Below are 13,819 nucleotides of genomic sequence, written 5' to 3' on the forward strand. Positions count from 1 at the left end.
TGCTGCTGCTTCTTCTGCTGATGTAGTTGTTGTTGTTGTGAAAAGGGAAAAAATATATATTTTATACGATGAAGGAGTAAAGTAGTCGACTTCGCTGCTGCAGTTGCTGCCAGCCCGCTTCGTCGTTCCTCGATACGACCGACCGACCGACGGGGCAGGCTTCGTCCTGCCGAACGTAGCATCCTCATGTGTTTCGCAAGCTTGTACTGTTTGTTACTCGATGCTCATACGTGTGCGCGTACGTGGGCGACTGCAGCATACGCGGTCTGGGGGCGTGGCAATTGGGGGTGGCAGTGTGTGCTGGCGCTGCCGCCACTGCCGCTTCTGCTGCTGCGGCTCCAGTTCGCTGCGACGTTACAGTGTTTTTTCGGGCCGTGCCGACATCATTTGAATTAGTCGCTTTGTGACGTTTGAACGGTTCGAATCTACACGCGACGACCCACACGGCGGCAGCACATACTCGTACGTGAGCTTTTTCGACTACCCGTTAACCTCTGTCAGCTAACCGGTAACCGTTACGATGGCTAACGGCCGTCTATAACACCGACGCCAATACAATCGAAAACTCGAGTTGATTTAAAAAGTAAGCTTCAATTAAACGATTTCATGTGAAGTTCTCACATATTAACTCCTTCATAGACACGCTAAAATATTCTAAACACATTCTCAAAAGGATTTTTTAAGACAGTTAATAACTCGCGATCGTTTTAAAGTTTCTTATCGAACTGTAACTGAAGGACATCGTAAAAGGATTCTTTCTGATCACAAGTGTCTGAAGTTAATATTAAAAACTATTCTGTTACATCCTGCAGTTAATGAGTTCAATTACCCTGTATCGGTGATCCGAGCTATTAAAACGACATCCAATCTGTACATCTGCCTATCTTGTCTTAAGCACCTTGAAAGCTTAAAATTTGAAAGCCCCCATTCGTGACTTTCTTCTATTATTCACAATCGAACGAGCATTGTACTTCGTAGCAAAAAGAGTGTGTTTGAGTGTTACAAGTTTCACGACTATCATTAAGAAACATGTGCTAAAATTGCAAACAAAACCCAAACGCATTTCCTCGAAAATGGATGGCTAAATTGAAGGACAGACAGAAACACACATACAATATGTACATACATACATGCAAGAATTCATACATGCATTCATATATTAAATAGCCTTGTAAATGGGTCACAAATAGACCTGTCAGCGGCCATTAAAGAGCAAATATCCTGCCTAACCCAACGTCTACCTATTCCGTGTCTGGTTTGGTCCGTTCTTTGTTCTGTTTACTTGTTGTTGTTAATGCACTGAGTGTGTGTTTGCCTGTGTGTGTCAATATACTTGATCACGCACCTGATTATCACCTGCAGGGCCGAGGAAGATGGAAATTTTATGGCAGGTCGAGCGAGGCAATTTGAGAGTAAATGTCAACTGATCCTGCTCTTGCCCACATACACAAAATATATACAGACAGACAGCCAGCCATTCGCATGTATGGGTGTGATTTTGCGTGGTGGTGGATGGTGGTGTTTCGTGGTTGCATGTGTGTTCGGGGTGCATGTGTGTGCGGGGTGCATGTGGTGTGTGGTGGGTGATGAGGGCAGGCCAGGCCCATAGGTCATAGGTGAAAAGAAAAGCGTACATTTTAGCTGCGCACTTACATATTTGCATAGACTCATATTCAGTTTGTTGCAAACCCTCGACGGGAACACGCGCCACGTGATCGCAGAGGACGCTTGTTAAACGAAGATTCCGCAAACGCGAGTGCGTGTGTTTTGTTTGGTTCTACACAGGAATCTATATGAGTTAAGGATTTTGTTTTTACTCCCAGATCATCGATTGTGAGAGAGTTGATTTGTTGATCAAAAGAATTCATATTCGTATTTATGTACATTCTGAAAAAATATTTTGTGGATGTGAAAATTAAGCATCGAACAGAGGTTTAAAGAGAAGCCTCCGCAAATCTACTTAAAAACTGGAAAATTCGTAAATGGTATGTGTGAGAGGATATTCGTAAAGTAAAGATTCGTAAAGTGAGAGGATATTAGGCAAGGTAGAATACAAATTTGCTAATTTATGTTCTAGTTCATGTTATTGGTGTTTCCTGTTAAAGTTTAACTTTAAATTTGACTAGAATCCACCCGTCAACCCGTTCGTCAGCCACCTTCAAGCGACTTACATTACAATTAATTTAAAAAACGCTTCTCTTCTTGGCGTTCCACTAACTTGCTTTTACCTGTCGCACCACTCGACAGAAAAGTAAAATAAATAAATAAAAATGTTGTCTCAGCTGTCGAGGACCGCAAATGAGAAACGGGCCAAAATTGTGGAAGAGCCGAAACCCAAGAAGTCGAAGGCAGCGAAAGCAGAGCAGTTCCCTGCTAATTGCACATTGTTGCACTCGAGCGTGGTTATCCTTTCGCTCCGTCTCTAGTTCAGGTTCTGGTTCTGGTTCTGACTGCGGCTTTGGTCCTGCTTCTTCTCCAGCTATAGATGTAGCTATAGCTCCTGGCCCCCAGAAGCATGTGTTAATATGCGGCTTCCAGCACCAACCTCCAACCGCTTAACCGCTCCACAAACGGACTGAGAAGGAGAATGGAGGTCGCCAAAGATGCAGCAGCTAGGGCAAATAAAAATGTTTATTTTGCTTACGCTTCTAGTAAAGTTTTTTAATTTTGCATCAAGAAGTCGCTGGGAGGGGGATTCCGAAGTTTCCTACGTGGACCCGTGGCTTTCGGCGAAGTCAGTCAGGCAGCTGGTGATTCTTTTAAAAATTCACACACGCAGGAGCACCCCGGGAACGGGGGTACACAGTTGCTGAATTAATTAGATGCCACGCACTGAGATGAGCGAAAAGCTCTCCAGAATGCACTGTGGTATCAACTGGAGAGAAAATCTATGAGTGATGAAATGAATGAATGAAGTACAAGTGGTCCATCAGCACTTTTCAGAGATAGGCATGAGAGTGCACGATATGAAAAATATCCTGGTTTATTTCGATGCGTTGCGATTTTCAAGTAATAAATCCTATTCCCACCACTGTACAGTTAAACAGAAACGAAATCAGAACAGATTCTATGAAAAGACAGAAAATGAGATTGGGAGAGGAGAGCCATTAACACACATCACACATCTGCATGTGATATCCTCAAGGATATACGACACGACACGTAGCAACTGTGATTGTCTGGTCCTTAGCTTTTGTTTTACTTCACCACCCGCCTGCTACCTGCTGCGTGCGGCTTTTTTGTTGCCTCACGCTTCCATCCGAAAAAATTTGATATATGTATGCCGAGACTCATTAACATATTATCACACATATTGCCTGCCGCACAGATACGAGTATTCCATGCCCCACAGCATATGTCATGAATACGAATAATACATTAGGAGAATACGAGCACGCCTTATCCTTGCATTATCCTTAAGTTCTGCCTATTCGTCTCTTCTCTAGTAACCCCATTCTGATTCCCCCCGTCATTCTCTCACTCACTCTCTCACTTTCCATTTACAGAGAAGCGGAGCGCAGCTTTGCACGTGACTGGAGCGGGGGAATGTTAAAGGACGCCGAGGAGTTGAATAAACGCGGTAAACTGACGTCGCGCAACATGAACGACTTTGGGCGACAGGAGGCGACATTACCGCTGCCCCTTCCATTGCTGGCCAAGACCCCGACCAGTGATCACGGCCCCATGCACTCCACGCCTCCCACATCGCCGCCCACACCGCCCCCCCTGCCCTTGAACATGAGTCAAACGGCCACTAAAGCAACAATGGCGGCACACGCATCTCCTGCAGGACATAGTCCACCGGCCACCCCCACGTTAGGCGGTGGGGCACTCGGTAGTACCATCGCAGCAACGGCACCACAGGATCACTACAGTCTGCGCTGGAACAATCATCAGAATCACATCCTGAGGGCCTTCGACGCCCTGTTGCAGACTAAAACGCTGGTCGACGTGACGTTGGTCTGTGCAGAGACTTCGATCCGGGCCCACAAAATGGTGTTGTCCGCATGCTCCCCCTTCTTTCAACGCGTTTTCGCTGAAACACCCTGCAAGCACCCAGTGATTGTGCTTAAGGACTTTCGCGGCTGGGTCGTCCAGGCCATTGTGGACTTCATGTACCGCGGCGAGATAAGCGTGCCCCAGCAGCGGCTGCAAACACTGATACAGGCGGGAGAGTCCCTGCAAGTGCGAGGACTCGTCGAGAGCTCCGTTCCGGAGCACACGCCCACGCCAGCAGCTTCGCCCGATGATTTCGGGCTACTGGATGCATCGGTGCTCTCCTCCAGCTTTGAGGACGAGTCGCCATCGATGGTCCGACCAGCCCAGGCAGCATCAGATGGTAAACTGATAATGCCTTCCAGGCAACACCTCTTTGGCAACCCCGCGAGCTCTATGGCGGCGCTAAGGCTGCGCCGGAAGAGGGAGCAGGAGTGCGATCGCGAGCTGGAGAGTGACCAGGAACTGGGTGGAAGTTCACCGATGCCAAGACGCAAGCAAGCGCGACCGCGACGCCGGTCGGGCGATGTCCCACACGACTTTGCCCTGAACAAGCCCGAGGCGGAAACACTGCAAACTGTGATTAAACACGAGATGCTGGAGAGAATGGAGGGGGGAGAGGAGGACGACGGACCAGAATCGATTCAGGCTCAGCAGGACTCCTCACAGGCTCTGAAAGTGTCTACGGAGCAGCCGAACGAGAAGCAGCTTATGGCCAAAGACAGTGAGCAGCCTCTGAGTCTGAACGAGAGCCACCAGAACGAGCAGGAGCTCGAAGAAGAGGACGAAGATGATCAAGATCAGGACGAAGACGAGGAAGAACAGGACATAGAAGAGCTTATACACACGACCAACGAGCTGAGGCGCCAGGCGGCTGTAGCCGCCGCAAATGCTGCCGCCATGTCGCCAATCCCCTCCCCCTGCCCTAGCGATGGGCCCGAGGACCTCTGCACCACTAAGAAGGACAAGGACGTCAGTCACACCAGTGTCCACCGCACCACCCACTCATCCGATTGTGAATCGAACAACAACAACAACAACAATAGCAGCAAACTCCAGGACAACAACCAACGGATCATGCTGTCTCTTAAGGATATCAGGCAGCTGAATGCAAATCCCAACGCATCGTCAACGCCAATCCATACGCCCACCAGCTGCTCGGCGGGGGGCAATGGACTAATGAGTTTCCCTCCGCCCGGCATGCGGCCCCCAGGCCTTCCGGACAGCCCGCCATGTCACATGGAGGCACTAGAGGCACAGATGCATGCCGCAGCGGCGGCCGCCGTGGCTGCAGTCGGTGCCGGAGACCATCCCTTTCACCACATGGAGCACCAGATGGAGATGTCCCTGGCTGCGGCAGCTGCGGCAGCTGCCATGCATCAACGAGATCCGCGAGATCCCCGCGATCAATGCGCTTTTGGCAACAGCATGTTGGGGCCCATGGTCATGTCCCCGTTCGGGGGACCCAACGGAGGGCCACCTGGGAGCAGTGGCGGGCCGGGAAGCGGATGTCCGGGACAGGCACCCCATGAACGGTTGGAGGAGAGTATGAACCGCCTGAGCAAGGAGCTTGGCAAGGAGTTTGGCAAAGACTTTGCCAAAGAGTTTGGCCCGTCCTCGCCGATGAGTCTCCCCGGACACTTTAGTCAGCAGGATGGACATCCTCACACGCATCCGCCATCGCCGCTGCCTTTTCCCGGCATGTCCTCCGCGATGACGCTGACGCCGCCGCACAGTGAGTACAAGATTTGATTACACTTAGCTTTATTCGTTTCGAGTCCAAAGAGGTCACTAGGTTATCGGTCAGTGACATCCCAGCGGAAGTCCTCAAAAAGGATAAGTCCCATACTCTTCCGCAGAACTTCGCCCCCACAGTCAGCTCAACGGAGAGTTTCGAGGAGTCTCCTTCTGATATGTTTACACGTCCCTTTTTCCCTTCCAGCTGTGGGTTGGGTAAAATGCAACATGTGGCCTCTGTGCAGCATCAAAGTGTCTGCATGCTACGAGTATTCTTGGAGAAGCCCAACCCTCTTGTCGCAAAGCTCCTATAAGCACATTAGGGTTTCTCTCGCTTTTGAGTGCCCCTTTTTGAGGCTTATTTCACCTGTTCAGAGGCCACAAGCCATTACCAAACCATTTTGACAGCATTCAAGTACCAGCATACGATGGCTTTGAGAGCTTCAAGCCACACACAAAACACTGAATTTATTTGAAGGAATAGGGGAATTTTTCGAGACTAATTAAGTCATAAATAGTTTTCTCTGTAGACAGCTCGCAAGAAATATTGAAATGCAATGACATGGTAATGGGCTCCCAATAATTTGTCAGTTTAGCCTTCTCGCATGCACCCATGCAGTGTCTGTCATAAGGTAGACTTCGAAATCCGAATGCGGTCGAGTCCCATGTTTGGAGTGCAGTCGAAATACATTCAATTGCGTTCTATACGATTTTTTTTTATTTTTATGTCATGGGGAAAGTCAGGCGACGCGCACACTGCCACAAATTGAGGTGCAAAGGTGAGCCCCCGACAGGAGGGTGGTGGTTAGGCAGTGGGGGGGAGGTGAGGGACTTTGACATTGCGTGCAGAAAGCGCAAGAAATTTATGTTGTGTCTCTTGCAACATGTGAGGAGAAGACTCCTTTCAGACTAGGTTCAAACTGTCAGCAGACGTTTAGCGAAATGACTTTTAAGTTGCCAACCTGCCACGCCCCCGCCTCACCACTCCGTGCAGCCCTGCTGCCACTCATTCCATGTGTTGTGTTTAAAGTATGCCGGAGCGCACAAGTTAAACCTTTTGGCAAACAACTTTGGCAGCGTCGGTGGCATAAATAAAAATACGATGGCCAGAAGGGGACTAGAAGGGGACTAAAGGAAGACAAGAAGGAGAATGACGTCTCGTGGTTGGGCTTCCCGTATTCTACTTTTGCATATAAGTCGCGCGATATTCATATTAATAATATCCGTTTGGGGAGCCCAGAACCTTCACCTAGGTAGAGCAGCAGCAGGGAGAATGCCGGCGAGACGCGCGCACAGAGGATATAAAATAAATTAAGGCACAAAAATATGAAAAATTGTACGAAAATGCCAAGTAGTAGCCAGGAAGGCAGGAAGCGCAATACCTTTTAATGCGACAAAAATTTCAGACAACGTATCAGGGTTTATGGAAAGGGTAGCCAGGACGGGGAGGCGGCGTGGACGTGGAGCTTGAGCGCACTGAAGTCGCGTCTGCGAGCAAATCGCTAACTACTGCATAAACAGGCTGCAGGCAATGAAGGATCCAGGCACATGGATACGGCCCAGTCAAACGTAAAGAGAAAGAACTGTGAAAACTCAAGCAATACCCAAGGCATGGAGAACTTTTTACCCTGTAAATGACTGTGATGGTACACCCGTACTGTGTAGATTACAAGTTTCCAATTTGCTATTGCACAGCTAAGGGGATTTTTGTTTAGGAACCATCATATCTGCGACCAAGGACCTCTTGTAAGCAGCTTCCTTGCATATCCCATACGACAACATGCATGGTGTATTTCTACTTTCGCCCCTCCCGATGTCACGAACAAAACAGGAGTCTCGCAGACAGGCCAGGAAGAGACTTGCCACCCTAGTTCGTATGGGGAATGTGATTTTTATTTATTTTTGGCGAAATACTTTCGGTGCGAAAATCATTGAACTAATAGCTTCTGACGTATGGGGGAAGAACGGAATGGACGTCTATCTGTTCTAGACCCCTTCAAACATTTGAAAGGAAAGCCACTAATTCCACACACAGTCAAAACAAGTAGAGGAAAATCGAAGAAATATTACGTATACGTGGAGCGGCGTGTTGTAATGTCTACTTCAGACAACAGACCCAAACAATGTGAGCTCGTTATTTGTGTCATTATGCTGCAGATACAACATATCCTTTAGACACAGATACTTATCCATCCATCCCCTTATTCACATGCCCCTGCATTGTCTTCGTTCCGTTCTTTCTGCTCCTTCTGTGCGGGTTTGTCCCGGAACCCGCGGCGCGACTTATGAAATCTTTCAACACAATGTCAATATTATACGTTGCCTCTCGCCTGACGCTCCTTTGCTCAGGTACGGCACTGCAAACCTGCTTGGATATCCTTCAGCTGCTGTTGGCGCCTCATCAGCGCTTCAATTGTTTCACTCATGTGTAGAAGCTGTTCTAGAAGTGTACTCCAAGCGTAAAATATTAATGGGATAATGACGTACTATTGTTTAACATCCATTGGTATTCTCTGCGACTCCCTGAGTACATTGGCCCTCGTTTAGTTCGCCTGGTTAATCAGTGAGCCGGAAAATTAGTCGCTTACTTGAGATTTTCAGCAGTTGCTAACACTTATGTGATAGACAAGAAATGGCCAAGTGCACTCATTCTTTGGACTCATTTGAATATGTAATCAATACTGTCTTTTATTCAACAATATTTTTCACTGCAGTGTTTGGCCTGGACTCCCCACTCGGCCTATTTCCACCCGGAATCGATCCCGGCAAGCTTTATAATCCGCTGATGGAGATGAGTGACCCACGCGACATGAGCGGCGGACCACCGCCCTTCCTTAAGAAAAAAAGTAAGTAGCCCTTTCACATAATTGTTCAAGAATGAACTTTTCCCGAGCTCAGCAAACACCCAATTAACCCCAGAGAGACAATAACGAGCCACTGGAAAGGCAGAAACAGCAAACAGTAGACAGCAACCACCACACTGCAGCGAGAAAGGTTCGAAATGATTTCAATGTGATTGGCGTCGATCACGTTGAGGCATGGCATTTGCAGAGCGAACAGTTCACGTTCGCGTTCGCGCTTGCGTTCGGATTCGGTGCCTTGTTGCAATACTTCACACCTGACTGATTGATCTCGGTTTGCTGCTCTCCAGAGTTCAAGCCAAGTTTTCTGCCGTCTATACGCTGAACGCTGTAAGCTGCACCCTGCACTCTGTACCCCTCCCTAAATGTGATCTCCTGCACTCTGGTGCACATATTCGAGCTGGGGGAAATAAGAAATAAGAAAACACTTTAGTTCCTTTTGCTCTTCAGTATTCAGCTCCAGATCAACTGTGAGTAATTGAGGAGTAAATAGAAGGGGTCTTAGCCGGTTTAGAAGTGGCTAAATTGTAGCCGATTAGGTTACATAGAAATCTGTGGGGAAATATCAAACATTTCCTGATATTCCAATATCCCAAAGCTCTCTTCATCCAGCACTCCATACGAATATGAAACCAGTACTTCTTTATTTCCTTTTGGGGGCAGATCTATGCTCATGCCTGTCCCTCATGCCCACATTATCTACCTCTTACCAGATTGTTTTTTAGATGCGATCACTGATCACTCGTGCGATCATGTGAGGCGGCAAATTTGTTTCTGTGGTTTTCCGGTGCGCTCACTGCAATCGCTGGATCGTTCAAGAAATTGTGTTTGTTTGTTTCTTTATTGGTTTCTTCAATGGGGCAGCATGTGCACCTATGCATAAAATGATTAATGTAAATGTAGACTCGAAAGCGCAAGCGAAACCGTCGCTTTTTCTGATTGACAAATGGGCGATCGACTCAGAAACGAAAAGACTGTCTGTATCGTACGTTTCTATCGTTTCTCAACATTGTTCACCTACGGACGATGTGATGCAAGTGAAACCTCAGAAAGCAATGATGTTTTTCGTATACCTGTAATGGTCATAACTCCACAATTCGTAAATGTGGTTCAGAAATCAATTATCTTCTGTGATAGCGAAGTGATTGACAAGCGAGAAGTGGAGGAACGGAAGGAAGAGGGGACTGATATTGTGTGAATCGATATTTTAATCTGCATGTGAGCTATTTTCCCTGACAGTTTATTTGACAGTTGGATGGCGGTGGGGGTCAAAGTGCTGGCTATTAGCTCGGGCAGCCTCTCGTATGCGATTAGCTCTCGAGTGTGTGCAAGCGCCGGCATATGCTTCATCAAGCCATTCGCTTAGCATGATTGAAAGGGGAAGCCTATACAACGATGAGAGGCTTTCAAAGGGTTCAAAGTCTCATACACGCTAGAGATAATTGCTTAATTTTCTGGTCAATCGCCCATCAATAGAAGCAATAACAAAAAAGCAAAGCAAAAATCGTGATCATATGTTCCGCATACCAAAAAGTACAGTTTTCAATGGTATCTCATCTTCCATATTCTTACAAACACAATTACAACAATGTAAGACAGTAAACAAAACGCAAATCTGCCGCATAGCATGATATTCTTTATTGCAAGTCTGCAAGCCCGTTCCACTGTTCCACTGATCCCAATCTAGAGCTAGAGAGCAGCAGTAGTTGGAGCCCCCCTCGCAGGTTCGCTGCGAAAATTCGTCTCTTTCCTCAACATTGTCCTCATCCTCCTCTGCTTCTCCCTTGGACGGCCCACCCTGCATCCGTGTGGGTGTGATTAACTGATTTGTTCACATTCATTTGATCATTTGGGCATTCTTTTAGCCATCTTTCGTCTGTAGAACGTGATTAGTGCAAAATTTGAATTTCGTTCATGTGAAAGCCAACAACGAACAGGAGGCTGTTGTCTCTGGCTGAGCATCGATAGAAAGACCACATATTTTAATTCCCAATGGTCTATGCTGGTCTTTGCTATTTATTGGTGTATTAGTAGTTGCTCTTAGCCCGAGCTAAATAAACTGAAATCTAAGGGTCAGTCCTCCCTTGCGACCCTGCATAGTAAATGGAGAGTAAAGCAGCGGAAGAAACAGCTCATAAATGTAAAAACAGAATTTTCTCAGACTCAAAATTGAAGTAAAATAATATGATAGGACGGAATTATCCTGCTCATTCCGAGTACTGCTTGCAAACTGATGCCACATCCAACTCGCTCTTCTTTCGCGTCGATCACTTCAGGCGCCCATTGTCACACAGCCAGCGACAGAGTCATGAAAGGAACCTGTGGCTTTGTTGGCGGTGCTGTTGCTGTTGCTAGTCGATATCTGCGGAATCTAAATTGAGTTTTAGCGGTGCATGTGACGCCACAGTCGATGCATAGTCGTAATTTGCATATAGAAGAAAAGCCGGTCAGGAGATGAAGACGGGCCAGGGCCGGGTCAGAATGGGAACCACCGCAGCGCTTGCAGTGTTTGCCGCTCTCTCCCTTTCTTTTGTTTTTTTGTTTTGGTTTGCCAGGTGATCGCTCTTTGTGCGAGCTGGTGCCACACGAAGAACGAACCATTGGAGGGTGTGTACGAGTACGACTACGAGCTGAAGGCTGAAGCTGTGTGGAGCAGACAGTGCCAGACAATGGGCGACTTTTCAGCGAAGTTGTCTAGGCAGCATATGGGGCCAAAAGATTGAAACATTAGCAGATTTAAGCTACAAGATAAGCTCTGATATTTGTACAAGCCTATACGTGTTTGTGGCGCCTTAAGCACTCCTTTCCTCCTCCATCCCTTGGTTAAGCAAGACTATGGCCTAATCGACATTTGCGCATTCTTTTTGCAGTGCCACGACCCAAGGGACAACACTCGGCACCACGGGGCGGACCACCTCGTTCCTGGACCAACACAGAGCTAACGGAGGCCCTTCAGCACGTGTGGAACAAGAAGATGACCACCTCGCAGGCCTCCCGCATCTTTGGCATACCGTACAACTCCCTGCTGATGTATGTGCGGGGCAAGTACGGAAAGAGTTTGAAACTGGAGCAGCTCCGTAAGGATTGCATCAGCGGGCCACCCATTGAGATGCTCCAGATGGGCATCAGTGGGGGCAACGGAGGCGGTGGCAACTCCAGCAAGAGCGAGAAGAACAAGGACCGCAAGGAAAAGGACAAGGACAAGGGCTCGACGAGTAACAATACCTCGGGTAGCTCTGGGAATGGGAATGTTCCACACTGCGGCTCGGCCAGTGGAAATGGCCCTTCCATGCCGCATCCCAGTGACCTCGGTTCCTTGGGGCCACTCGACTTGGAGCTGGGACTGCCTCTGGGTCCTCCAGGCGGGCCTCGAAGCGGCAGCTCAGAGCCCGATTTGTTGGGCGGACCCAATGCCCTCTTCAATCCCTTCAATCCGCAAGGATTTTATCCCGACTTTTCCGGCGGTTTCCCGGGACTACCCCTGAGCATGCTCAATCTTCTGCCGCCGGCAGAGCGACACCATGCAGCGGCTGCCATGCACCATCTGGGAATGACAATGGATGAGGACTGCAAGTCGGTGGCCTCTAAGCAGTCCTCCTCCATGGACGACGATTTTGCGGGACAAGGGATTCCTCTCTCATTGGAGCAACGGCGAGAGATGGCAGCGACGGGACCCCCCTTGACGCAACTAAATGGAGTTGCTGGGCAGGATTGAAACATGTGGCGGGATTGGGCAACTGGGGCTGCCAATCCAATATACTTCCCGCAGTTCGAGCTCGACCAGGAGCAGAATCCGGCAGGCCCAGGTCCTCCAACGACCCTTCGACACCCGCGATCCGCCCTGCCCCACCTGGGGTGTCGCGATCTCAGCTTTAAACCCGGCCACCTCTTTATGGCCAGGCGCAAGATGAAACGCTATCGGGCCAAGCGCCAGCTGCAGCTGCAGACCCAGATGCAGGGCTCCAATCCCCACCAGCCAACGACTGCGACATGTCCTGCCGCCCACGCGTTGCCACCTCTGCGGACTTAAAAACTGTGAACAGAAACGATATGCAATATGTGTAACCTTAACCCACTATTTAGTTTCATTTGTAGCCCTAAATACAATATTTTATTGGCGAGGATTCCCTATTTATTTGGTTTAAGCAAAGGATACGATTTGCTGGCGCTTTTAGTTCCTATTCCCTACACCCAATTACCTATTACCGATACCCGATTGTATGATAATGTATTTATTGATGATATTATTTCGAGATTTGCAATTAATTTGCCATTAAGTAATCGAATACGACAAAGCTTACAAAGCATTTGAGGCAATACAGTTACAATTTCTGCTAAATATTGTACTATTATAATTATTATGTTATTTTTTAAGTATTAAATGGAATATAATCAAAATTGTATGCGAAGTTTAAGAGAGTCTTGTAAATACATATGTAGAAGTCACCAAACAACAGCATTAGATGGGCTAACCCCGGGGACTGTGGAGCATCCGCAGGTTCCACAGTTACTATCTGCTGCCACAGCCCCCTCAGTTCTCAGACGTATATTGTAATACATAGTTTGTAGTTAGTAGTATTGATAATATCGATCTATCAATAGCCGATGACCGATGACTGTACCAAAATTTTGAATGTTATTTTATAAAAAAAAAGGCGTAGTCCTTTGTAGTAGTAAGTGTTCTAGTAGGCATTTATATTTGTAAAGCAGGCATTTGCACCTCTTCCCATATCTTATATTTGTGCACATCCTGAGCCCTTCATATTCCCAAATCAGCGCACCGTTTCCCTCCACACTCAATGGCTAATGCAGACAAATATATACATACAGATGAATGTACTTGTAGACACCGCTTTGTAAATCGAAGGCATACATCCCCCGCGCAGATCTATCAGTTTTGTAATCTAATTTTTAACATGTAGTGTTGACAATTTATAAGCACAAGAACACACACATAATATTAAATATAATAACACACAAGAACGTACATATTTAAGTAAAAAGAAAGAAAAAAATTGAAGTGTATGCATTACAATAAATAGTAAAAGTTATTAAATAAAAGGTTAAATAAGTGTTTCCTTCTATCATATGGCTAATGGGAAGGAATATTCTAATAAATATTTTCTGAGTGGAAAATAATGCATTATTATAAAAGCCCCATTTACTTCCAAATTAAATATATTTTTAAATCCGGTACTCGAAGAGTAAATAGGGTATATTGTATT

At 47.2% G+C, this 13,819-nt stretch overlaps 1 protein-coding gene across 1 annotated transcript; it reads left to right on the forward strand.

The window, feature by feature from the left end:
* The first annotated feature begins 354 nt into the window (after nt 1-354).
* On the forward strand, nt 355-13,595 carry LOC117590820 (protein jim lovell). Its single transcript, XM_034283792.1, has 4 exons — nt 355-583; nt 3,507-5,731; nt 8,448-8,579; nt 11,465-13,595. Exons 2-4 carry the CDS (start codon nt 3,547-3,549, stop codon nt 12,307-12,309), a joined length of 3,162 nt encoding a protein of 1,053 aa, XP_034139683.1. The 5' UTR covers nt 355-583; nt 3,507-3,546; the 3' UTR covers nt 12,310-13,595.
* Nucleotides 13,596-13,819: the final 224 nt, after the last annotated feature.

Source organism: Drosophila guanche, unplaced genomic scaffold (genome assembly GCF_900245975.1).
Source record: "Drosophila guanche unplaced genomic scaffold, DGUA_6, whole genome shotgun sequence".
NCBI lineage: Eukaryota > Metazoa > Arthropoda > Insecta > Diptera > Drosophilidae > Drosophila > Drosophila guanche.